At 37.3% G+C, this 27255-nt stretch overlaps 1 protein-coding gene across 5 annotated transcripts in view; it reads left to right on the forward strand.

Moving 5' to 3' along the window:
* Positions 1-4274: 4274 nt before the first annotated feature.
* Positions 4275-27255, forward strand: part of PLEKHA7 (pleckstrin homology domain containing A7) — a 119312-nt gene continuing 96331 nt past the window's right edge. For 3 of the 5 annotated variants that reach the window (XM_014962259.1, XM_014962262.1, XM_014962263.1), the window contains exons 1-2: positions 4275-4456; positions 5106-5162. In XM_014962259.1, coding sequence (XP_014817745.1) covers positions 4437-4456; positions 5106-5162 — 77 coding nt within the window. In that variant the 5' untranslated portion in view covers positions 4275-4436. Of the gene's footprint in view, positions 4457-5105; positions 5163-15472; positions 15900-27255 lie in introns of those variants that run through there. The other 2 variants (XM_014962261.1, XM_014962260.1) reach the window with 2 other exon arrangements.

Consider the following 27255-nt stretch of genomic DNA (forward strand, 5'->3'; position numbering starts at 1 on the left):
TCACTGTTTTGTATGAGTAGGAATGTGTATTGTCATTTAGCACTCATCAGAATGGTTTATGCTGCCATCCTGAGGAAATTTTACTACAAGTAGCTGCTTCTACACTGTGATACTTATTCATCATTTAAACAGTCATTTAAACAATTCTAAGTTAAGACTGTTGAAACTCCTTTTAACTTTCCTTGACTATGCCTACAGAATTAATAGTGTATTTTGGTTAATTAAATTAGTGTAAAAAAATCTTCAAAAATCTTTTGAGCACAAGCATTGAGAAATAAAGTGAAGTGTAAAAGTGAATCTGCGTAGATCTGGTGATAAGATTTCTCCACTTTTGAAGATTTTTTTTTTTTTTTTAAAGAAATCCAGTGAAGCCTGTGATATACTTATCTTCTGACACTTTATAAATGACAGAACATCTTTTGTAGTCTTCTAGATCCTTATTGTACTGTTTTCAACCTGCAATGCAGAAGGAAGAATCTTCTAGACTAACACATCATTTATGATGTAAAGTTTACAATGTACATTTAGGCTGACCAAACACTTGGAAGCTTCTGAAATGGAATCACAGTGCTTTATCTTAGATGGAAAAATTCAAAATTAATCTGTTGGAACATAAGTGAAATGGGAATGGCTTTGACATTTTGGAATGTTAAATCAGGAATGGATCAGAGTTTTAAGTATCTTGTACGGTCTTAGAGAGTAGTAGTTTCACACAGTCCCTGGTATTCCAGCTGTAATTTCTTTGTAGTACCAAGGATGTCATGCATAAGGGGAAATGTTTTCTTGGTCTAGAGAAGTCCACTGCAGGTCTTTTGTGTGTCTTTAAATACTTCTAGAGCCATCGTAATTTTGAGCTTCTTACAAAATTACTTTTTCTGTGCCAAAAGCTTAAACCTCACGAAACCTGTTCAAACGGCTTCTCATGGCTTCAAAGTATTTCTCTATGCAGAAGAACTGTTTAGCACATTGATACTTCTCTGGATCTGTTCCATTTTAGATGACATAACAAACTGGAAAACAGGTCCACAAGTCATCACAGGCATTTTATGTGTGTTCTTGATCTTTTCTCTTCAAAGGACGTCAATAACACAGATCCCATAGTTTAAGGTTCCCTTCTATTAGCATATTATAGGAGGCCTTTGGAAATCTGAAAATTGTATCTCATTTTATGCTTGATATTTCCTTTTTCATTGTTAGTGTAAAGACTAATCTGCCTCCCCTTACTCCTTTTTTAAGTGAGAAAATTGTTTAGGTATAATGGAGTAATCGTGTAGTATATTTGAGATCTTTAGCTTGTTGAATCTAAATGCTTGCACAGAAGGGGTGTCCTGTTTCATGAGATTTTATTTTGGTAGCGTATTTATCAACTATTCCCTTTTAGAATTTAAAATTAGCATGTAAAAAGTTGTGTACTTTTTGGTAATGAGACAATTCTGATTTTTGAATGCATGGTAAGGATATGAAATTTGGCATTTTCCACAAAGCCAAAATAAATCTTGAAACAGGCTGAGAAGAAATACTTCCTTTAGGAATGGCCAGGGTTTTTTTAGTCTTGTATAAAAATTCTGGTTTGCAAATGCCTGAATATGATCACAAGATTTCACGTTATAGGCAGTTCCTAAATTCGGAAGGTGTTAGGGATGGAAACAGCAGCTGAAGTATTGGGGAGGTCACAAGGAGTCTTTGAAAAGGGAGCCGGAAAAAAAATCCGAGTGAGTCACCAGGATGGTGAAGTTGTCTTAGGGAGAACTGGGAGAATCTGGGGAGAGAAGCGGTTGCTTAAATATCCAAAATAATTGGATAGAGCAATCTAAAAAACATTACTTAGCAGATGCGGTGATTAAAAATTTCTATAGGCAAAAAACCTCCTTGCAGCTAGGGGTTGTAAGTATTGGTTGTGCTGGTGGCTCAATGTGGAGAAGGCATTTATGGCTGATTCTGGAAAGGGATCAGAAGGACGTGAGCTGGGATTTCAGCAGCTGCGTGTAGCACTGCAGGAAGAAATTCATCCCCTTCTGCCCCACGTAGTTTGTGGGAATGAACAATGTGGGAACTGGTGTCAGGTTGTGTGAGTAATTACTGGTACATTTGTATAAAGTTGAAGAGTGAAAGTTTTTCAGCACGGTGCAGCTGAAATACAGCAGCTTCTTTCTGATGTTGCCCTAAGCCTTGTATGTGCTTGTTACATCTGGTATTAATGTACCCCTAGGAATTACTGTCTGGGACATGTTTGCTAATGGAACATTATGTAAATATTATTTCAAAGCGAAGACAAGTTACTGGTGACTAATTAATACTATGATTTCTTAAAATATTTTTAGTAAGCAGAGATCACTGTTACTTTATTTAAACTTCATGAGCACCTGTAATTAAATGTAATCAAAACCAAATGTTGAGTTATGATGGATTGTCACTTACTCGCTAGATCTCACCTTCTCTTAGGTTTTAATGGAGGTGCTTATATAGCATTTACTCCATTTACCACTTCTTTGCATGTATTTTCATATCTCATTTATAAGGTAAAGAAGGAGTAATGGGAGTATTTCTAGACTTTGAAGTTTTTCATCCTGTGGTGATGAGTAAAACGAAAGCTGAGGAAAAAGTCTAATTTCTCACACGTATGTTTGTTGAACTGAAAAGGAAACACAAGGCTTGTTTTTTTACAGATACTATTTTTTAAATCTTATTTTTAAAATTATATCCCTTAATTAAAAGAGCATGGTACTTTTGCCTTTTATTGTTTGCATTGCATTTCATTACAGTAAAAACATTTTTATTTTAAAATGAATAGTGTATGTAGATGCAGCTAGTGTACACGTAAGCTGTAAAGATGGACCTCTTCTCATTTTGTCATGCCTTGCGTATTGCTCTTTTGTGTGTAGCTGCAACACAGATACAGATAACAGCAAAGATCAGGGGCATCACAAGGAGCATTTCAACAATGAAAGTCATAGCAGCTCTGTGATGAAGAACACCTCCTTCAGCCCCCTTCTCCTCCCAAATATGGAAATAATTTCAGTTGTGTGGTTATAAATGATGGTATTTTCTCAAAGGCTTCCCTGTGTATCTGCAGCATGACAAAATTAATATAAAATACATCTTCTATGCTTTGATATAACTGGCAGAGAATGTCTTGAGTCTCTCAAAGATGGTAGGTTATCTAATACATAATTTTAAAGGAACAACTTTTCAGAGAAAATAAGGCAAACACTTCTCTTGCAACTAGATTTATTAGGGAGAGCTATAAGGCAAATCTAATAGAAACAGTGTGACCTGCTTAAATTAGCATAACATGTCAGATAATTGTTTTAGCACAGCATATTGTTGAGACAAAATTTAGTTACCAAAAGCAATTACAGTGAGTTTTCTGATTGGTTTATGTGGAAGTTTGTTACAGAAAAGTTTTAAACTTACTGAAGTGATTTGACTGGAAGTCATTTTGTGATAGGTAGTATTTTGATAATTTAGTTACTTTGAAGTAGGAATCATTGAATGTGTCAGGGCACTTTTAATAAATTTAGTATCTCACAAAATTAGAGAAATTTTTGTTTTGTACCTCTGAGGAGAAATGTACAGATTTAATCCACCCATCCAGAAAGTGATCCAATTTTATAAGAACTTTCATTAAAATCATACTTGAAATAACTGTTTCTGATTTGCTTCAAGTAATTAGTCTGAGGAGGGATATTTTCTTGACATATTATGTGTAATTTGGCTTTATATAACAAGATGATTAACTTGTTCTTGGGCAGGAAACCCAGAAGTTGATTGACTGCAAAGGTAGTAATATAAAGCTACAGTCATCTCAGCTACAGAAGTTGTGTGGCCAAGGACTAATGTTCAGAGCTAATTAAAATAATGCAACTCTGTTAAAACATCAATTTCCTATTTTTAGGAATTATCTGGGATATAATATCGTAATTATAGTTTCTTGATATTTGGTATTTAGATTGATTGCCTTTGTCTTGAAACATGTGAAAGAGTGATGGCACTAATTGGATGTGGTCATGGTAGGGCGCCTCCAAGAGCAAGTGGTTTTAATATCAGTGTAAAATCAACTAACCTTAAATGTTCAAACTTACATTAGTTACATAAAATGAGCTAATTATGGTTTGTTTCCCTTAAGCCAGTCTGAAGCACTGAAACCGACGTTGAGACCAGTTTCAGTGGTTTTTCTGTGTGTGGATGACCTGTTGGGAGGAAATGATGGCAATGACGTAGGCGGTACTTTGCTCTAATCTTCCCTCCCCTCGCTTTCTTTCCCTAGGCAGAAAGAGAGGAGCGAAGGCGTTAATGATTTTTTCAGCAAATGGGGAGAGGGCAAGTGTGGTCCTTTTTAATGACTGTGCTTCACTTTTGAATGCTTATGAATGCTTCAGGCTTAATCATGAGAACGGTTAATGACTGACTGAAGCCGATGGTCTGTAAACAGTTCTATGAAAAAGTATTATCTTAGGTATGTATCAGTGTTCAGTCCTTGCCAAAAGATTCTAATGTTTCATTTGAAACCCTGTATTTTTTCCTGTGTTTCATGTACTAAATGCCTGAGATAATATAAGGATTTTGTACTGATCTCTTGCTAACCGTTTTGAGTTTTCCATCCTGTAACTTTAAATGTGCATTGTTTATTTAGTACCCTGTTTTTCACAAGCTGCTTTGTGATTAGAATACCTGCCTGAAAGTTGTGTACTGCTATCTTAATTAATTAGGGCAGTGAATGTTGGATATTCCTGGCTCATACTGTTAACACTGGGTCTCTCGGCACTTACATTCCAGGTTGGTGAAAGATCCTGATGAGAAGGGTAGGATTGTTTCTTGGTCATTGTGGACTTTACCTTCAAATTCATGATTAATTCTTATCAAAGAGAATAAATATTTGCATTATTTCAAGTGTTTAAACAGTTTTTATTATGAGGGATGAGGAGTGGAAGTATTTGTAATGCCTTCTAAAGTAATTAAATTGCTCTAGCAATCAAAAGCTTTCTTGCGAATCTTAATGCCTTATTTTGGCAAATATTTAGCTGGTTTTTATAGTGGAGAGTTACAGGTATTGTTGTCCAGGATTGAGTCTATATCCTTTGCATTTTTATCCTTGTTGTTCTTAGGGGGAGGAAAAATCCAAAACCGACAAACCCCTCTTCTCTTTTGGCAAAGCACTGGAGGTTAGTCTGGTGTTGTAAACATGGATCATTTCACAGGCTTCAGAAGATTAATCAAAATACAATTAGTGATTTTTATTTGTGTGTGTAAGTCGATGTACATTTTAAGGCATGTCCTGCTTGTCTGCTCTGTTTTATGTAGAAATGCATCCCATGCCCTTAAAAAGCATGTGTCCCCTGTTACCTTTGTACACCGTCATTCCTAGTGCTTTTTGGTATTTCATTTTTTTGTGTTTCCATAAATCTCATTGTTCTTTTAGCATTTTATGCATTCTGTTCAGTTCTTAACAGTTTGACTGTGATTCAAATGTGTGTTGTATCATTTAATGGTTAAGTTTTTGATATCTTCCATTTCAAGATTGTGTATAGTAATGGCAATCACAAGACTATAACCGAATATAAAGGACTCCTTAGAATTATTTTTTTTTCCGAGATTAAAGTGACGTACCAAAGAATGTGTCAAAATTATATAAATAAAAAAAGTTCTTATACCAACACCGAGTTAAGAGTTAACAGTTGACTGTTTAAAAAGACCGCTATGAAATATTTGTATTTCAGAGAGTAGGTTACATTTCTCTTTACTTTGGTTTGTAGTGCTCAATGGTCATTTAGCGGCACATGATTTGACCTAGTAAATGAAGAAGTTTTGCTATGCAAATTAAATTTTTTAAGTGCAGTGAACAAATACAAGTATAATATAAAGTGCCATTTGTCTAATTAAGTAAATTACATATTTCTTCAGGAGGCTGGAATGACATAAACTTGATTAAAACTATATACACAGTGTTCCTGTCTTTTAACTAAAACTCACTCACCCTGTTTTTAGTAATCCAGGTGTGCCTGTGGGGACAAATAAGTAGATGTAATCCAAGAACTGAGAGATATATTGTTTGTATTTTTAATGCTCATATTATAATACATTAAGATGACAGCTATAAACAAACAATCTTGAACTGATTTTAGTATGGAGTTCTCAAAATATTTTGTGTAGTTTTAGGGATGAATTTGTTTATCTTTTCTGTGTCTGAACTTTATTTTTTTCAATGACCTTCAACTGGTTTTACTATGCTGGTGTTGATACTAAAAATATTTTATCAAGAATATTTCAGATTACTTGTAACAGTGGTATTAACTGAATGCAAGCCAGGTCTGGTTTAGAAGCCTTAATTAGGAAAGCTTATTTTGGAGGTGGTTTCATTTATCACCCTGACCTCAGGAGTTTGTACACCCCCCAGTTTCTTTTTGCTCTTGATCTTTTGAGGCATGTTGAATTACACAAATTGCTGTGAAATGACAGTGTTTCATTTGCCTCTAATTGTAACGTTTTTCTGTAATCTGACATGTGATTTGTGCTACAAGGCACTGTAGCCTTGTAGCATTGTAGTTACAGTTTATTTGCTAAATACAAGGCATTGTAGTTACAGTTTATTTGCTAGTAAAAATTTTGAGTAGGTTATTCTTATACATAAGAATTTATCAGGGCTGTTAAAATATGTCTGAATTAAAAAGGACACCATATGACAGTACTCTTATGTAGAAGACTTTGATTTATCCTGAAGATCAAAAATAGACTCAGCCTTTCGTATTTGCAGTCCTACAAGATGTATATTGTATACCCTGAGCTTCCTCAAGGGCCAGCAAGCTGAAGTTTGGATGCCATTAAATAGGCATCTGTTCAGTTTGTATTACTGAATTTTGTCTGTTGGAGAGAGAAACTTACTCCATTCTGGTAGCTTAAATAAATTAAGATATATATGGATCATGGTAGAGAGGATCCTGCCTTCTAAATTCAAAGTAATTTAAATAATTGCTTATAATGTCAACATTCTGGCTTTTACAAATGTTTGTAGCATCTATTTTTATTAAATCACTTCAGTCCAATTTACATGCAACCATACTCAGTGAAATACTAGATTTCTTGTTTGTTTTCAGCAAAACTTTATTCCTTTAAAGTTTATTTGACTGACTTTTTTATTCAATCATTTCAGTTAGTTTTCTGTTCAATATTTTCATGTCACTTGGCAATCAATATTTGTTTCTCTCTGCTATAAGTCATTTCTAAGTAGGATAAAGTAGCTTAATCCCATTCAGGCTGTGTGTATTTTTCATATAATAATGTCATGTCTTCATGAATGCTTTTTTTGTTGTTTTTTAGAAGAGTTATTTCAGATTTAAGAATACAGAATTATTTCATACAGCAGGAAAATCTAATTTGATTCTCTGGTTTTCTTTGAACTGAAGAACAGAATGCCTGATCATTCTACAGCACACAACTTTTACACTCTTGTGTTTACAAATACATTGAGCGGAAAATGGAATGATCACTCCCAAATGGTCTTTGAAAATAGTCAATGCCTGGTGTAGGCCTTTGCTCTGTAGAACTGTTTGGAAAAGGCTTGTATAGATAGGTCGAATTGATGAACTTCCGTTTATGAGGGAACTAGGTGGGGATTCTGGTTTGGTTTGGGCTTCTTCAGCGTTTTGGGTTTTGGGGGGTGTTGGCTCGATTTGTTTTGGAATTCTCTCCTCTTTCCGGCCAGTGGTGATGCTGGTGTGGATTCACAGCCTTGCAGCTCTGATGACACTGGCTTTCAGGCATGTGAATCCTGCAGCCTTTCTCCACCAAACTGATAGACACTACCTGAGCTTTCTCAGTGTCTTGCAGGTGGCAGCCTGTATGATTTGTTTGCTGTGAAGCTGGGGAGAAGAGGTGTTGAGTCCTTCAAGCCCCCTGCTCCCTGAGGCAGTGCGGGGCAGTGCCAGGCCGAGCAGCCCGCAGTGATGAAATGCTGTGTCATTGGCGCTCAGTGCCGCGGCCCTGCTGTGGCCTGCGAACCTCCTGCTTTCTAGTAACAACAGTCCTGCTCTTCCAGTCTACTGGCAAGGGATGGGTTGCTGGTAATAGCTCTGGCGGTGTGGCCAGGTGATACCTTTACTTTGTTTCCTGGTAAAGGTCATGGGGATGATACAGAGTGAAGCATTTCCTGAGTATGAGATCATCCCACAAAGTTGACATGGGTTGGAATTCAAAGGTGCACAGTACAGACTGTTTATGTGCACAAGTAGAGAATACTAATATCTGTGTATCTCTGACTGACGGTAGCGATCAGGTGAATCCTGGAAGTTAGTTTCCAATTGCAGGTTACTTGTGGCTAATTGTTTCAGCTGGAATTGTGGTTGGAGAGAAGACAAAGTCATAAGGAGGGTACTTCCTCCTTCCTGGCTACGTCATGGTCAATGGCTTTAGGTCTGTGCGGTTTCATGACTCGCAGTAGGTCAATTTACAGCCCAAGTGTTCCTCTTCTGCCCCAGAAGACATCCTGATGTTTTACTGTTGACAAGAATTTTTCTTGCTCATTCTACAAATCGTTGTAGACTGATTTAGCCAGCTGTAGGGCAGAATGGCCTGGTTGAGAACACAGTGCCTGGTTACATAGCAACTTCTTTGTGATTTTAGGTTTACAGGCAGGAAAATTCACTGCTTTAGTTCAACAGGACAGGGTTTTCTCTCTGACAGGCAGGATGCCAACTGTGTTCAGTTGCTCATGAATCAATTGAGAACCTTTGGCCACAATAAAGAGTTGTTTATCTTCTGCTTGATCACTTGCTAAACAGTAAAGAAACATGCCTTGGTTATCTGATATCTAGATCAAGATTGCAGTTTATTAATCTCAATTCTGCTACATGCTTTCTTTGTATATTTGCTATCACTAGTGACAACCATTGAGAATCCATGGCTGCTGGTTGAAGCATCTGGTGATAAAAGCTACCTGAGGTAAAGAATAAGTGAAATAATTATGTCAAATAAAATTCGGCCGTTATGGCTGTAGTCTCCCTAAATGCCTTATTTCATTCTATGGGCTTTAGCTTTTTGCTCGCAATTGCTTAGTTACCTGTCCCACCTTCTACATTCAGAATGAAACAGTAAAAAATAAGTGCTGTAACTGAAAACAGAAACTGAATTCTCTTTTTCATTTAAAATGTGTGAGGAACAGGGAAGCTGCAGTTGCTCAGGAGCTGCCAAGTGGTGATTGTTCCTGGACAGGAGAGCTTCTGGTTTGGGCTCTTTTCAGTGGTGTGGGTGTTGCACACAACAGCATACCTCCTTTTGCTTTGAGGTGCTGTAGCGAACAACTTTATTCTAGCTGACATCCTGAAGAGGTGCTTTGCCATAAAGGGCCTTTTTGCGAACTGGGCTAAGCTGCTGCTGGTACATACCTCCATGTGGCCCTCCAGCTGTTCTGTATTGGTTGTTGTTACAGAGTAGTGTGCTAAAACTTGTTGTCTTTAAGTGCCATGGGACATTATGATAGAAGGATGATGGCAGCATTAATATGTGAAGCCTGAAGAAGGATCCTGTCTCTTGAGCACCCAAAGGACAGTAGAAGGAATAGAGCCTTAAGCTATTTATAAATGGGGAGTGGCAACTTCCAGGAAGAGAGGGTAGGTGTGCCATTTCCAGTTTGGGCACAAAGGTCAGGAAGATGAGCTTTCAAGTACTAATGGCAATGTGTGATTAGTACTTAAGCTGTGATTTTTCACTTGGGGGAGAATTGGAATGCCTCAGGTCAGTGGAGGCAGTGCTGGCTGCACTATAACTGCTTATTGCTGGAATGGCTTTCGGGGAATGCTCTTTAGATTGCCTTGCAAATCAGGGCCCTGGTGGTGGACTTTCAAGCATCTTTACAGCCTGCTAGTAGTAAAGTAGCTAAGAGCAGTTTTACGTTTGAGCTAAAAATATAATTTTGTTTAGATGAGATTTTAAAAACTCTTGCTTTTTTTTACCAGATTGGAACAAAGACATTGAAAATATTATTTCTAAATCCAAGTAAGAATGTCTGAGGGGACTAAGGTAGCAAGCAGATATATCACTTCTAGCAACATCACTGTGAATTTTCAGATGTTTAGAGTGAATTTTAGGCTTTGTTTCAGGAATAAGAATTTTTAAAATTTGGCTTTAGGCACTGACAGAAAGTCTCAATCCAGACTTAATATTTTTTTTAAATCTCCCAAATAAAGTATTCATTGTAGAATTCTTCCAAATCCAGTGTGTTTAAAAGTGCATTTTATCTAGTAGTATTTAGCTTTTTGTTTTAAGTTTTTAATGACCGATTCCTGGAACGATGTTCAGAGTACATGGAAGCTGGTGTCTACAGCTAGTCTCTGTGTGACTTCTGTTTTTCTGAAGGGGAGCATTTTATGAAACGGAATTGTTTGCTTTCATATGTGGCATCTCTAAGATTAAGGTTCTGGATGCAGAAATGTATCTCTACCTAAAATAAAACCTACTGCTATATCTTGGACTTAATTCTCTGTTCCTTGAAGGGCAAATCCTTATCTAAAATTTAAGGAATTTATTTCCATTACTTTACATTTCAAGGCCCTCATTATTTCAGCTTTATAGCGTTCCATCACTCTTACCAGCGGACAGGAGTGCATTGGCATTTTGTCTTGCAAAAGATGCCTTTCTCAAGAATTTCATGTGGTATGCAAGTTGCTTCAAAGGAACCTTTTTGCAACTTCAGTGTTGCAGAAGCAGCTGAAAGTGAGGTCCTACATGACTGCTACATGTTTTCATATCTGTAAAATGAGGTTTGGGAGCACGATTTTATTCTCTTTAAAGTGTACGCAAGGGAAAATGCAAGCATTTTGCCACTGAGAGGCTTCCCTAAAGTGAGGGAAAGAATGACCTAGAATAGCTAGGTTTTACATGTCTGTGCTCTGGTTTGCATCCTGGAGAGGACTCTCTTAACTGCTGTGCAGGATGACTGTGCAGTGGCTCTGTTCTCTGGAGGGTGCTAAGCTCCACCTGTGATGCCTGGTTGAGAGAAACAAAGATGGACTTATGGGACAGATGATGGAGGATTGCAAAATGCTTGAAAAGTCTCAAAACCTGTATGTTCTGTCTGGTGCTAGTACTTGGTAATGGCCAGTGGAGTTCAAATCTCACACCTGGGGTACCAAGGAAAGAGTAAGCAGATCTCTCTCTCTCTTTTTTTTTTTTTTTTTTTTCTTTTTTAACCACTTCCCAGTACTTTTTCATCTGACCTACTCGGCCTTTCAATAGCTACCATGGGGCCCGACTGCAAATTCAAAGCTCCTTCCAAAAGAGTTTTCACTTATTTTTGTATAATAAGAGGTGCTAACTTCGTGTTCTAGGATTCAGTTTGAAAGAGTAGCTTTATACTCACTGTTTCATTCTGAAAATAAGTAAGAAACAGACAAGCTTGAGAAACTAAGCAGATATTCTTGCTTTTCTTGGGAATCTTGCCTTTTCAATGTTTTGTGTCAGCATCGCTACACATATTTCAGGACATGACAGTATATGGACAGGGAGTGTATGGAGAAAATGTGGGGAAACAATGTCTTTGTGAAGTGTGCAGCACTTAGCTGCTTAATTAACTGTTGCTTACTCTTTGGGATATTCGTTTTAAAGGTCTTACTGGGAATGATGTAAAGATGATGGAGGAAGAAAATGAGTAACAGGCAACTGTCTGTAGCCTAGATAAATGGGCTATGAAGCTGAACAAGCCTGTAACAGACCTACCTGGATAGTGGCATGTATATGGCAAGAAAGCTGCCTTAACAGCAGGAGGGAAAGAGGGCCTGGAGAATGAAACGTACGGAAAGGTGAACAGAGCAACCAGGTATCAGGAGGGGATGTAAATGGGAAATTTTAAAGACTGGAAGGTGGGATGGGAGGTAGATTTGGTTTTCTGCTTTGGAGAAGCTAATTTAATTGAAGTCAGAATACCAACATCTTCATGTGCTGCCTATTTTCTTCAAGAGGTTGCTCACTTTTCTTTATTTTTCATTAGGTGGGCTACCTGAAAACAACAACTAACCTCCTTATTCTGCTTATGTGACGATGATCACTTCAGTTTTCTAAGGAAACTAGGCTGAAAAACAGTAATCTTAGTTCAGTTGTTAGACCAACAAGCTTAGGAGTGCAGCAGAGGTTATGCTTGACCATTGAACCCACTGGTCTGCCTCAGAAAAGAGCAAAAGCCATCCTTCGGCTGCTAGGTTAGATAGCGCTTTCTCACATGGATGTTTTCTCCCAAGTTCTGGTGTTGTTTTCAAGTCTCTTTCCTTCCAGTGTTTTTCTTTCAGCACTTCTGGGTTTTGGATTTTGTGGGGTTCTGTTGTTGGTTTTTTTTTTAATCTTTTGTTTTTCCCTATATGAATGGATGAGTTTTAGGTTTTCAGTGATAGAGTCCTTTTTCAGCTTCCAATTTGTAATTCTTTAGTGTTCATGAAGATTTTTTTATTCTTGTGTTTCATACAGAAAGAAAAAGACTTTTCATTATGTCTTCTAAGTACTGCTCATTATATTGAATATCTTTGTAATAATTTCTTTGTAAGTAATACTGTTATTTTCAAACTCCATGTAATGATTTTTCCTACATTTCCTATATTTTTTTCCCTTCAATTTTAGTGTCTGTAATATATTTCTTAGCAGGCAGGGAAAATATCAAATATAACACTTTGGGAGTAAGTTACTGATTTATGGTATTGATGTTACAATAATTTCTGTGTGACACTTCATTCTGTCTTTATGAATACTAAACATTTTATATGCATTTTGATGTATCATCATATAACTATCTATAGTGTGCCTGCTTTAGCTTCCAGACTTGATGAAGTTGATTTAGATTCCAGTAATGAGGTTAGTTGCTGTTTCTCCTTCAGTCTGCCTTTTTAGTTTAAACTAATTTTCCATTGGTTTACCAAGGATGCTACTTGTTTGAAATACCTGAAAGTGGTCATCAGTTTGCTCTTCTCCAGTCATTCAGCCTATCCCTGCTTTTTGAAGTGAAGTTAGACCTCATTAAGTATTGCATACCTTGTAAACTAGCCGCATTAAATGCTGCAAGGGCTGACAGTTTAGGGACTTCAGTATTAAGGTCACTCTAAATTCTGGAACACACAGTATTTGTGCCTCAAAGTTAGTTTCTTTGTTTAACTTTGTTCGAGCAAAGTAATAAGTACTGTGTGGCATGCTATGCCAAAAAATACTAATGTGGTTATTTTAAAGTAAGTTTGTTGGCACTAAAACACGGAAGTAAAATTCAAACAAACATGACTGCAGTTGGAACGAAACCCACTTGTCTCATTTATTGGAGATGGTGTTAGGCAAGTAGGTCTGGATCCCAGAAGTAGTTCTGTACTGTAATCAACCCTGCATGTGGAAAGGAATAAAAGGGGCACTTGGAAAATGTTGGTTGGCATTGTGCGGAGGCTTTCTCTTTGGTCCTTACCAGATTTTCTCTTCCTCCTTTCTCCCTTTTATGCCACATGTTCCCTTCTTATTTCCAAATCACTGAATTGGTATGATGCTTACCAATGAAGGTTTCTGCTTCTCTAAAGACTATCTTAAATTCAGTTTTTGTCTGCCTGTTGTCATCCCATTTATCCCTATTTTTAAATGCTATGTAATGCTGTGCACCCATTTAAAAATGGTGTAGTTTCCACCACATTTTAAAATGTAAATGACTTTTATATTTACATTGAAGTTTCAGACCAATAATGCTTCTGTTGTGTTAGAGGTAGGAACAGGAGACAAAAAGAAAACTCTGTTCTGAATATTCCCACACATCTTTTCCCTCAAATGCTACGGCTGTTTTATCCCTTCATAAATCTTTAATCAGAGGATTTCAATACGTAATTAAAAAAAAAATTTAACCTCACATCATTCCTTTGCTGTCAGCCAGTATTTTCCTTATTATGTGGATAAGCTAGGCATTAAGGGGCTAAGTGATTTTTTGCAAAATGGCATGGCAAACCACTGGCAACCTCTGAGACTCTTGGTTTATAAGCCTATAATCTGCTGATTTGACACTAACATTCTTTTCAGCTGGCAAATTAAATGGAAACACCCTAAGTCCTGGCTGGGACTAAGCAGAATTATTCTGAGATGAGAATTACTGCATAGATGTGTTAATGCCATGATTATCAGTGTCAAGAAGGCACCAAATAAAAAAATGAGTAAATATACAGGATAGAAGTGTAAGTGCTTTAGGGACATACACACAAGATGACTCGCCAGGTCCAGTTACAGGACTTCAGAAATTGGTGCTGTATGTAGTGACCAAGCCCTTATTCTTGTGCATGTGATTGTTTTGGGCTTTTCTTGCCTACTGTTTTATCTCCTAATGAAATGTTACAGTTCTTCACTAATAAACCGCCCTTTTTTTTACACCTTGACAAAACCGAATTAAGCAATGTAAAACATCACGGTGCTGTTAAAACACTATAAAACCAGTTGAGTTATTCGAACAAGAAACCAAACATTTCACTGAGATCAGATTTAGTTTTACATTTAAGATACATTTAAGGTAGAAGAACAAGCTCCCGTTCTTTTAAGTCAGTCTTTAAAAGGTACCTGGAATAGTGACAAAGTTTTGTATTGTTTTCCTAATGACTGAGATATTGATGATAAACTTGTGATAAACGGACTGAAACTGATTCAGTCTGTTTTCCAAAACTGAGAGACAAAACAGAGCAATACAAGAGTAAAGAGCATGTCATGGGGTAGAGGTGTTGAATTCATCATTTTAATGTTGTTCAGTGCAGCTAGCACAGATAATGAAATAATTTTAAAATCTGTATTATTTAATATTTTGCATAAACTAAGCAAGTCTTGACGTGAGGGCACTGTACACGACCTTTACTCTCAAGAGTAGTGTAGGTAGGTAATCATTTAAGTCTATTTGACATTAGTCATGCCACTGGGCTATACTGTGGCTACTCACACATCTTCCTGCTTTCCAGTTGTCTTTTCCTCTCCTGAGGAAAGCATGCCCAAATAAACTTTCACATAACTTACCACTGTAATGTATATCAAAAGAAATCTCGCTTTTGATATCTGTTTGATTTAAGCTGTAGTGAAATACTACAGGAATGCATGCACATAATTTTATTTCTGTGTTTAGTAGCTTAAATAGCGTGGTTTAACATTCAATCTCATATCATTCCCTCCTGCTTTCCCATAGTTGCGAGTATAGCATGAGAGGATTTTTTTTTTAGCAGTATTCTATGAAATCTCAGTATGATTTTTTCATACTGTTGTAATATGCAATGCAATCTGATGTTGCCTATAAAACAATAGCATGCATCGTACATTTAACTGAAATTTTTAAAAGGAATTTTTGTCCCCGAGTTGAAGGTCACGGGTCTGATTTCTTTCAGGAAATCCTTGTCCTGGGCTAAAGTCGTGTTTCACCTGCAGTCTGGATGTTCATTAGCCGATAGGCGGGATTTGCGGCATTGGCAATGAGTGGTGCTGGTGGCTGGCTGGCTGCCAGCGCAGGGCTGCTGTGGGAGGCAGCAGGTCTCTCTGAAAGGCACTCTGTTTGCAAGAGGAATGTGCTGCAGGATTTTATGTCGAGTCAAACCCGACGGGCTGTCCTTGCTCTACTGAAACAATCGCACGCTTCTGGTTTTGGAGTATGTGATGTCATGAGGGTGTTGGCTTTTAGGAATTTCGCTCCTGAGGAAGCAGTTTGAAATGCACGCAGAATCTTCAAGACCTTCTAATATGCACTTGGTTTCCTTTTAGTTAGCTTTGAACAAATGTATAGATGGAGACATACATACATATATTTTTGGTAAGGAATTAACATATGGAATATAGAAGCGATTTAAGTGGATATAATACCTGGAGGCAATGTCGAGTCAGTCTGGATTTCCAAACTCAGTTCCTCTGCCAGGATATCCATTCTACCAGGTGTCATGCAGGTATGTCGTGTTTTAAGTTTTGTCCTTTAATGCACTTGCATATAGAGCTGTAGCATGATGCTTCTGTGAACAGATTGTTTGTTTGTTTGTTTCCATGTCTTTGTTCTCAGAAAAAATATGAAATCAGAGAATTAAGAAGCTGAAAAAACATAAATACAGTTTTACAATGCTTCATGCCTGATTTTATAATAAGGTTTGCATTTAGGTAAAGCAAATATTTTTTTATTGCTAAACATACTATATAAAAAGAGTTTTTCTAACTGGAAAAAGCAAGTTGTAAGCCTGGAGATTTTTAAAGTGAGTTATGTATTAAGATGTTTCAGGCATTTATTAGGAATCAGATATCTAAGGTGTTGAGAAACGGAAAATATACGGATTTCTAGAACCATGAATAATTTTAAGTCTTTTTATGCAGAATTACATAAGGTAAAGAAACAGAAGTGCTTACTGTCATTATGCTTTTAAGACAATTCACAAAAACTGTGCACATGTGGAAGGGTGATAAATGCTAGCTTTGTGATAAAGCTTAATCATACAGGCTTCTTATTGTTTTATCTTTTTGACTTAACAGTCCTATTTTATTAAAAATCTTTCTTTCTGAGATTGCTGTATAACAGTTTTCTAATGAATGGGTTGGATTCTAACCATGAAATTACTGTTCCTGTTCTGAAAGACTGTAATATTGCATAATAATTAGAGGGAATATGTTACAATACTTCTTTGGCTGAAAGAGCTCAGGTTTCTGGCACACCTTAATAAAGGAATGTAATCTCTGTTTATTGTGTCTAAATCTGAAGTTCCTGCCTCTCATGCTGCAACAGTAACAGAGGGAGGGGAAAATCAGAGTTGGAACACGAGTTTTCTACTATTACTCATCTTTCTGTAACACGTTTGAAGAGTAGGATAAGAGAATAAGTTAATTATTAACATGTTCGTATCCAGAGACTGAACTCGACAAATAATCTTCATAAACTGCAGCATATTTGTAAAGCTGCAGTGATAGTCATTTGTGAATAGAAATAAAAGGGGTTCTGCATAGTGTTCATTTAACCACTTTTCTGTGTATTTCTTGAAATGAATTCCTGCACTTATTTGCGTATTTGTGTCTCTGTTGCAGTACCAGGCTGCCTGGTCAAAGGTACCAGTAGGGTTTTATTGAAACCAGAGTTAGCCATTTAGAGGTCAATCACAATGATTGCTCATGATGGTTGTTCTTCGGCCTAACTTTTGAGGATGCTGAAGTCTAATAGCCTTTTTTTTTGTTGATAATAGGTATGAATAAGCTGGAAATCAAAACTGACAGAAATTCAGTTAATGGCAGTTGATGTAAAAGCCTTCTCTTCCCCAAAGTGTGTTAGGTGCTTACTCAAGCGTGCATCTTTTCACTCCTGCACCCTGAGATCAAAATGTCCAGAGCCTACCACCGATCTTTCTGCTTTCCACAGTGACCTTCTGGACAGAATGAAGGTCTTGTGAGTTCAAAGTCCTCGCCTTTCTGTTGAGAAAAGGGATAGATTGAAGTTTGTGAACTTTTGGATCCCTGTTGTTTAACTGCATTTTGTTTTTTAATTCCCTTCTCTCTATTTCTTACATGTTTTTAAGTAGTTATTCTGCATTTCAATTAAGCCTGTGTTTAATAATTGTCAGATAATTCGTTTCTGTGGTATGCAACTAAGATCATTAAATCTGAATTTATATATGTAGGATTGGGTGGACTTACTTCCTTTCATCACTAAGTCATTCCGACTTTGGGATTCTGTTTTTGTTCCAGGACCTATAAAGAGAAGTTCTTTACATTGTGTACAACCACTGGTAACTTGACAGGTCCAACTATGTAAAATTAGTATTCCTGCAGTCATTTTAGAGATCATCCTAAGTGCAGAATTTTCCTTCAGAATAGTAACATGTCCATTTCTGACTGGGGAGTAATATATCTTACAAAGGCTGGACTGAGTTAGGATTTTTATTCCACTCTAGCTGTTTTCCAGTAAAATAAAGAGGAAGCGGGACTACTGTTTATCATAAATGGTTTGTGATCTCTATGGAGTGGGCAGGGTTAGTGTACATTATGCTAAGTTTCTATGTTGGCAGAGATATTGATCTAATATGGCTTGTATCTGGGATGGCATAAAAGTCTTGAACAGAGTTCTGGAAAAGATCTGTTTCCAGGAAATTTTGCCTTTTGTGTAGGCGAGATTAATTTTATAGAGAATTATCATTGGAATTGCATGGTGTTTGGAATTGATTGTGTTTTCTGTTACACATAAGGAGTAGTAACTTTAGGTATGATATTACTTTGGAAATGTGATCTGAGGTATTGAAGATAACCTGTTCTGGAAGAGTGTACAATTAGCATTTTGTTCATTTATGGCTTTCTGATGATTGCTCAGGACATTGTTGATACTTGATCTTGGAGATGACCAAGATACAGTCTCCAAAACTGGGGTCACTCACGGTGGCATGATCTCTTGGTTGGCTGTGAATTACAGAATTCCATAAATCAGGAGTTCATCTTGGGGACGGTGTTTTTGAGCCATACTGTAACTTGTTTTTGGTTTCTATGCAACACAGAATTGGATTTTCTCGGAAGCATTTCCATATTTGGACACAGTTTACAGGTTAGTAGGCTTTAGGTTGGGATTGATAACTAGTGTCTTGTTATTTCTTTTATGGCACAGCATAAGAGATCTGATTTAAATATTAGTTGTAGAAAATACTTCCTCAAGTAGTTGACTGTCTTCGTTTTTTACAGATTTGGTATTTAATCTAGAAATGGAAAGAAAATATTACCATCTGTAATTCCTGTACTTTTAGATAAGTAGCAACAAATGTAAAATTAGTATTGGTGGCTAAACTTTAAATGGTAGCCAAGGCATAGAGTGAACCTGCTACGTGCTGGCTTACAACTGCTAGAATGGCAGTAATCAGGTAGCTTGCATTCTTTTCAGTCACTTAATGTTGTAGTGTTCATTTTCTTTCATGTATCATAAAGTGTAGAAGGAAGTCTGTTCAAAAGATAGTCTTTGAAAGTGTGCTTTTAATTCTTTGATTTTCATAAACTTAATCAGTAGAGATTAAGAACAAAGTTTTCTCTGGCAGAGTTTGGAAAGGCTACGCTCATGTCTTTTTCCCAGTTACCCTGGTACGGCAGGAGACCTTTTTTGTAAGAACATTTGCTATTTCTCATTGCTTTAGGCTGCTAGAACAAAAGATGGAAGCCTTATGAGTTTTCAAGACCAGGCTGGATGGGGCTTTGAGCAACCTGCTCTAGTGGGCTGCTCCAGCAGGTTGTTCCAGCCCCCCATGGCAGGGGGGTTGGAACTAGATGATCTTTAAGGTCCCTTCCAACCCAAACCATTCTATGATCCTATGAAAGAGAAAAGGAAGAGATTTAGTGTCCTAGCTATGTTTGACAAAAGAAGCCAGGGCTTTCAGCCCCACTGGGATATTAGCAGATTGTAGCCATTTTAGAAAATGTTCATTGTTTTTATGTTTGCCTGAAAAATACACATTAAAACCCAAATTTGAGTAGGACGACTTCTTTTTAGCAGGAGGAATTGCATCTCTTTCCTCATACAGAAATGTGAGATAATACAAAACCCAACCCTGTGCCAGCTGTAGAGCAATTACTAGAGCAATATACTGTAATATAGTTGGAGTTCTGTTGGTGGACTCTGATATTCTTCATAAGAAGATTCCTCTTTAGAAAGACTCTTTTCTGTCACAGATGCAGAGGGGTCAAGACATGGGTGTTCTGCGTAGTTGAGACATTTAAAATTTTCAATAGTTACATTCAAAGTAGCAAAACAGTTTTTAGGGTTTCTCAGGGCTATCATAGTCCTTTGGCCTAACCTATATGAGAACCTTCTGCAACCCTTTGCAATACTGGAATTTCATCTTCTATGGAAGTTGATGGAAAAAATGTTCACAACAAAAGGCTGATGTTTAATCAAGACTTCCCTGGAATTGTGCATGCTATTATATTATTTCTGTCTGCTGAAAAGAGGAAAGAAAAAAAAAAAAGCTCTGCAGTGCAGGGGAGACTGGAAACTTGTAGTTTTGTGAATTCAAGATGAGTCAATTGCATCTGTACAGTTGATTCCAAATACAGCAATGCAGATCCCAGCCAGTCATAACAGTATCATAAATTAGTTGTTATAATTGAAAATAAGCAACAAACTGTCAGTGCTTAACTGTGGAAAGGGAAGAGATCCTACAGCATTAAGCTGCTGCTTTCCCTTTGTGGAGGGAACCACTGCTGACTTCAAATGTTAGTCTTTGATTAGCATCAATTTCTTAAATTAAAAAACAAAACAAACCAAACCACCTCAAAACCCCACAAACAAAAAATGCTGCTGTATTCTAGACAGAGGAATAAATCTTGATCACCTTCGTGTTGTAGAGTGTTAGGAGAAAGTGAGTGCTTTTAAAGAAACAAAAAGCTACTGAGTTTTCTTTGTAGCATAATCTTTGCTTGTTTGGTAGAGTTAACCAAAATCCTGGATAACTATTTAATGTTACCGTTCTGAATATTCAGCAGTATGTATGTGCATGCCAGAGATTTACAGTTGCATTTTTCTTGGAATAACTAAATCAGTTGAGCAAAACTTCCTGTATTTTTTGCTCTTTGTTGATTCAGAGACATTCCCTTTCCCCTGTAGGGAGAGGAGGAGGAGAAAGGGGAGGGCGGAGTTTTTGACAAAACTGACAAAATATATGCAAGAACATGGTGAATTTGTGCTGAATTCGAGCTGGCCTTAGAAGCTGTTTCCCCATAGAATTTGATTTTTTTATATGCCTACAGTAAAATGTAGCTTTCATATTGGGAGAGGGAGATCCGTCACCGCTTTTTATACGGATAATTACTTTTTCAGGACTTGGGAAGAACTTGTGAAGAAAGTTGAAACTGCTATCACTAGCTATCTCCTTTATGTCTAAAAAGGAATATATTCAGTTCTGATTTAAGTAAGAGGGGGAACAATCAAAACCTGAAGACAGTTTTATATATTTAATCGTCTGCAATATTTAATATGTGGACAGACTATTTTTATATTAAAATTGTTTTAAACATTATATAATTGCTTTACAGGCAAATGTGAAGATTGTTTTTAAGCACATCCCCCCTCTTTTTTTTTTTTTTCCAGGGGGCCTCATGATTAGAATGTCAGCAGTTATTTGGGCTTGACAGAACAAACAACACATTAAAAAACTTCACATAATAAAAAGTAACTCATTAAGCAAGATTGAACTTGAAAAAAGAGCTTTGCTCGCAGGGAATAAATCTTTAAGTACGGGCTGCTCTCTGGGAAGACAAAATGATAGCCAAACTGTTAAAGACGAGGCAGATTGCAAGATCACCGTCTCTAAATTTTGGGCAGAAGTTACAAGCAGAGAGTCGTGAGTGAGAGATGTTGATTGAGGTGTGGGCTGGTGGGTCGGTTCCTGTGCGACTTTTCTCAGTTGTTTTCTTGGAAAAGTGGCGCTGGGTAAGAGTGCTTTTCTTCCAAAATGCCTCTGGTATGGGAAGTCTCTTCTCTCTGCTTTACCTCTTGACTGTCCTTCCCCACCTCTTTTTTCCTCACTCTATTCACTTTAAAAAAAAATTAATTATATATATATGCATATATAAAATCTTCCCCTTTGTCATACTGGAAATGAAAAGCTGCAGCTCTCTGTGAATGGACAGTAGATCAACATAATCCCACACATGGCTCCCTGGTGATCTCTGGGACCAGCTGTGAAACTGTGGATGTCTTGATGCTGTCCTGGTGTTAAACTGGGCACTTTTGGGACGGTTGGTGATGGCACATTGCTGGTTTCGCCTGTGTGGAGTTACGTGGGGTATTGCTTACTTTGGGCATGCCAGTCACTTCTGCCTGGCTTAACAAAAGTTACCTCCTGGCTCCTCAGGTCCCTTTCCACATTCCTGGGGGGGCTCGGGTTACACTTGCTGGTGAGGCTGTGGTCAGATGAATGCCTGGCAGATTGCAACAATTCATTATAAATCATTCTGTCAGAAAAGAGGAAACTCGGAGGAAAATGTGAGCGTTATAGTAATGTTATCTATTGAGTGACCTTAAAAGGAGACAAAAGTATAAACTGTGCATGATGCAAAGCAATAGCTCTGAGGTGGATTACTTAGTTTTCTAATTAATTCTGACTGCAATTTTGAATATTTCTTTTTGTTTATTTTGTGATATCTGGTATTTCAGGCTCTTACACACAGAAATGTAATTGCAGTTCTTCTAATGACATTGATACTTGGCCAGCAGAACCAGTTAAAACAAGTTCTGTGTTACTTTTTCCTTAACAGCTATTTTCTAACATATTTTTCATTAGTCAAACTAGACATTTTCCTTTTTTTATAAAGATTCAGATGTAAAATCTTCTGCACTTTCATTATTGTGAGGATTTCAACATGAAAGGGCAGTGTGTTTCTTTTGTTTGGAACTTTGTAAATTACTTCTATTGTTTTAGAGAAATTTGTGGATGTCTGTGTTGTGAAACAAAACTGTGCTGTTGGTATAGATATACACTAACTTGGTTTCCTGAATGATGACAGTTGTTCAGAATTCTGTTCAGTTCTTCTTCTCCTTCTATTACCATTTCAGCCTTAGACATTGACTAATCTCTTTATGCAATTAAGTTAACGAATTATCATATTTCTTAGTTCAGAAGTGTGATTCCCAAGATTTACACTGTGATTGCTTCTCTTAGAGCTGAAGCTGCCTTTAAAATCCTTACAGGGATGTGTCTGGAGGTTTTCTGAGATCTACTTGGTGTTTTTTGGGGGTCTGGATTATGTAGCAAAATGTGCATCAGAGAACCATCCTGTAACACTGAGAGATTATGCTCTTAATACATTGGTTTTGAAATTAAATATGGAAGCTAACTTTATATCTCAGAAATTGAGCCTGGAGAGAAATGTGTAATAAATCCTGCAGTTTTAAAGGGTGGTCCTAGAAATGGTCCTGGTTTGTGCAGCATTTAGTTGATAACTTGAGAAAATGTAAGCTAGGAATTTGTTACAATTCAGTTTGAAGAAAAAAATTTGAAGCACTGGTAGAAAATTCGTAAAGCATAAATTTGCAATTTTCTTCTTTATGCAAATTCTAAACTTATTAAATCAGAAATGAGGACATTGCAGAAGCTTGAAAGTTATTTTTAAAACAATTAACTTTAGGAAAATTATAACCAATGGTGCTTTATGTTTAAATTTGAATAATTGTCAGCTAATATTTGAATTATAACAAATTGTTAAATATAGATAGTATCTATTCAAATAAGATGTTAGATTATATTTAGTCTCCCTTTTCATGCTGTTATTTTGGCGGGTGCATGATTTATGACATTGTTAATCCAGTTTCATGAGTCCTGCAATTCATTTGAAGGACATCTTCCTGCAGAAAATGAGCATAAATTTGGGCACTTAATAAATGGATAGCTATATATTCCATTTTTAGATTTTTTGCAAAAAATAGACTACTTCTTTCTCGCATGCTGAGGAAAGCCATCTTAAATTCAAGACACTTATTTGAAGCAGACAGTTGGTCCTGTTGACATGTGAATGCCTCTGTACACTGCTGAGATGACTGCAATGCAGATAATGCTGGTGGTGCCAGCCTTTTCAAAATTTACATCAGGTTTTCAGCTCCTGTAAGAGGTTTCATTTACGTATAACTTTAGGTAAGGAATAATTGTCTGCAGAAGACAAACAATTACAGTGGAGAAGACTGTGATGGCTGAGACTATGACCTCATGTGGGGAGGGTGCCAGGGCGCTGCTTCCCAGCACGTCTGTCTCAGGTACAGCTCGCGCCGAGTGACAAATCAGATGGCATAGGGCACTTTCTCAGATAATGGCATGGTCAGACATTGTTGTGTGTTAATCTCTTTGCTTGGAAGCTCTTGGATGTCGTACTATTAAGTTTTGTTTGCTGTGACATTACTGCTGTCTTCCCTGTGTCTACTGCCTTCTCCTGAAGTGGGACAACATCTCTCTGCTGTTTTGTTTTGGTTTTTTTACTCTCCAAATTCCAGCTGTGCCTGCACTTTGCTGCATCTTTCCCTAAAATGTTGAAGACCTTTCCCTTTTCCCTTAGGATTTGCAGAGCCTCCTGTTACAGGCCATGTCTCTCTGCAGGGTTATTGTAACTTCTTACAGTTCTGTAGCACTTACCCTCCTCTTCCCATGTGAGTTATCCACATTTTACCTACTGCTTTAACTACATCATGTGCTTTAAAAAATCCGTTTCTTGGCTCTCCTGTTAAACTGCATCAAGTTCAAGCTTGTCTGTCTTGCTTTAAGACGTGTCATTAGCTCTGTCCCCACTCTGGTTTCTTACCAGGTTACTCCCTCTGCTTAAATCTATTCAAATGTGGCTATAGTAAAAATGATTTGTTTTACGCTTGTCTGCTGTTGACTAGGTAAGATTTCTACATTTGAAATATATCCTGGTTTACAGAATTTGTAATTTCTGGTGTGTAAGAGTAATTATTCACTTATTATTGTTCTGAAAACTTGTCTTGTCTTAGCCTATTTTGGCTTTTACTGATTTCCCTCCCCTCCTCCTGTCTTTTTTCAGGTAAAAGTGAGAGTGTTTCCCTTTGTTTTCCTACAACTGTTCTGTCTTTTCCATTGCTCTAAAAGTTGCCTGAAGGGAAGTAAAAGGCAAAGTTGGAGTATTACCCAAAATTGTGGAGACTTTTAATTGTGCTTTTGTCTTCTGTTGGCGTGATGTGAGGGAAGGTGCGTTCCAGGTGATGTCGGAGATCCAGAAACATTGTTCACAATGGTTTCTCTGCTGTAAATTGTTGACACTAATGAAAAGTTAACATGTGTATTTCAAGTAGAAAAATGTATGTTTGTTGTCTTGCAGGTAAACTGGATTTTATTAAAATGCTTTTCAGGTGTATCCACAAGATACATCCATTTTTTTTAACTCCAGCTTTTGTGAGCTGTTCTGTGATGTCTGAAGAACAGTAGCAAGTCTTGATATAGCTTTTGGATGGGGAAAAGTGCAATCAAGTTTTTGTTTGGATTCTGGCTATTCATGTAGACACCTTACAGGCAGGTTTATTTTCTCCCTGCACTGTTACCATAGGTGGATAAAATGCAGAATATTTAGTAAATGGCCTGTGTCAACTTGTAATAGTAAAATCTCAGTTCACAATTCAGAATTGTTCCAATTGAGGAAAAGCAGCACCGATCTATTAATGCCTGCTAAGAGTCTTTTATGTTCCTTCACTGGCAGAATGTTTTTCTTTTATGGATTTATTGCTGCTGTCTGCGAGGCCTGCCTTATTTCCATGTGCTGAAAACATTAGGCAAATCTGCAGTGGATTTGCTAATGTAAACTTTCTATTGCTATGCACCATGGGCCTTGATTTCACTCCATTGTGCTTTCTCTATATATACTTTTCTGCCCACTCTCACCCTGCTGGGTTATGATTTGCTGTATTTCAGATGCTAAAAGCTCCTAACAATAAGCCCCGTATTTTTAAGCACAAGCTGTTCTGGAAACCTCAGTTGCTTAGATGTCATACTTTTCCATGTTTTAAAACCTAAATTTTCTTAACAACTAAGCTATTGAATGTTTGTACTTACAAGTTTGCATAGTCTGCAATGATTTGAAAGAAACTTCCTATGTAGTTTACTAATATTAATGTATATTAAAATATTATCCTGAAATTTGCTCTACTGTTTCTAGATTTCACTTAAACTTGGATAGAGTATGGTTTATCAAAGCTCACAGGCACACTCCTATAATCTGTGTTCTTTGTGTTGAGATTGAGAATTTTTAGAAGTTGGAAGCATTACAGATGTGTAGTAAGTTGCAGCATTTGTTATTTTATACTTCAGTATTGGACAGGTCAGGAACTACAGTAAGTGTTTGGGCTTAGGTTCTTTGAAGCAATTCAGTTGCCTTGTTAGTTCTGGTACGTACTTGTGTCCCAGTACATTAATGCATTCTCGGTTCTGTTATTTTTAAACTATTGCCTCTTCATTGGTTGTTTTTCCAGTTGTGAATATCCTCGTGCTGTTTGTTTTTCTTGACGGTTTATTCAACTTCTCATTTCATGACATAGAGCATATTAAACTCAGCTTGAATATTGGCTGGAGCTTTATTGGTGGAGGGATCATAGTTAATCTGCTGATCGTTGCTAAATACACTGATTGGGAAGTGGAGCTCTGTAAGGGTTAGGACATGCATCTTGGCTCCAAGCCATGAATGTTTATATACTTCATAGAAATCTGATGAAACATTGGCAGCCTTCACTGGAGCCCAGCTGGAGGCACCATTTATTGTGCAAGCTTTTGTGGTTCAAGTTTAGAAATGTAACTCAGATGGTTTAATTTTTTTTTTTTTTTTTTTTTTTTTTCAAAGAAAGATTCCCTTTCTGGGAAAGAAAAACTGCTTTAGAGCAAATTCATAAACTCATATGCCATGAATTGTCCCATGTGAATCTGCAGAAACTTCTGAATTGAAGGGGGGTTGGACTAGATGATCTCCAGAGGTCCCTTCCAACCCCGTATCATTCTGTCATTCTGTGAATGTAAGGGTTGCTTTTACTGGGCCATTACACTTCTGTCAGCCTTCTGATATATAACAACATTTATGTTTGAAACTTGTAAGTCAGAGCTATGCAAATGATCATGGGTACTCAGTACTAAGGCCACTCTTTTGGGCTTAAAACATCATTGCTTTTTTTCCAGCTGGCATCTGGTGCTTCGTTTCCGCTGTTACTTATCCTGGATTCAGAGTTGTTGTGACAGGGCTCAGGTCATAGAATCATAGAATTGTCTAGGTTGGAAAGGACCTTTAAGGTCATCTAGTCCTAACCATCAGCCTAACTCTGCCAAAAACAAAAAAACACATCACTAAACCATGTCACTAAGCACTATGTCAGCCCGTCTTTTGAATACCTCCAGGGATGGTGCCTCAGCCACTTCCCATATTGCTGTGTGGAGAATTCCCATATTGTGTGGAGAATTCTCACATAGACAGAAGCTGAGGAAGTTTTCTTTGATGATAAGGCCGGGGCAGAAAGCAGAAATAGGAGATGCCTCTAGAACAGAGGTGGTTTTGCAATCTTTGTATCAATACAGACAGCTGTTAAGACTGCTGCATAGAGTTCAGTTAGTATTTTCCCAAGAAGTCCTGTAGTTGTATGACCGTGGTCAGATGTAATTTGATGGCAGGCATCCTCTTGCACTCTTCCAGAAGAGCGCTGCTAAAGCAGTGAGAGCAGATGCAGTAACACCAAAGGTGTTTGAAGCAGAAATGAAGGTTGTTTCCCTGCATCCTGACTCTACCATCATGCTTCTCATCCAATTTGCTCATCTGTTGCTTTTT

The sequence above is a fragment of the Calidris pugnax genome, unplaced genomic scaffold (assembly GCF_001431845.1).
Source record: "Calidris pugnax isolate Ruff unplaced genomic scaffold, ASM143184v1 scaffold593, whole genome shotgun sequence".
Classification (NCBI taxonomy): Eukaryota; Metazoa; Chordata; class Aves; order Charadriiformes; family Scolopacidae; genus Calidris; species Calidris pugnax.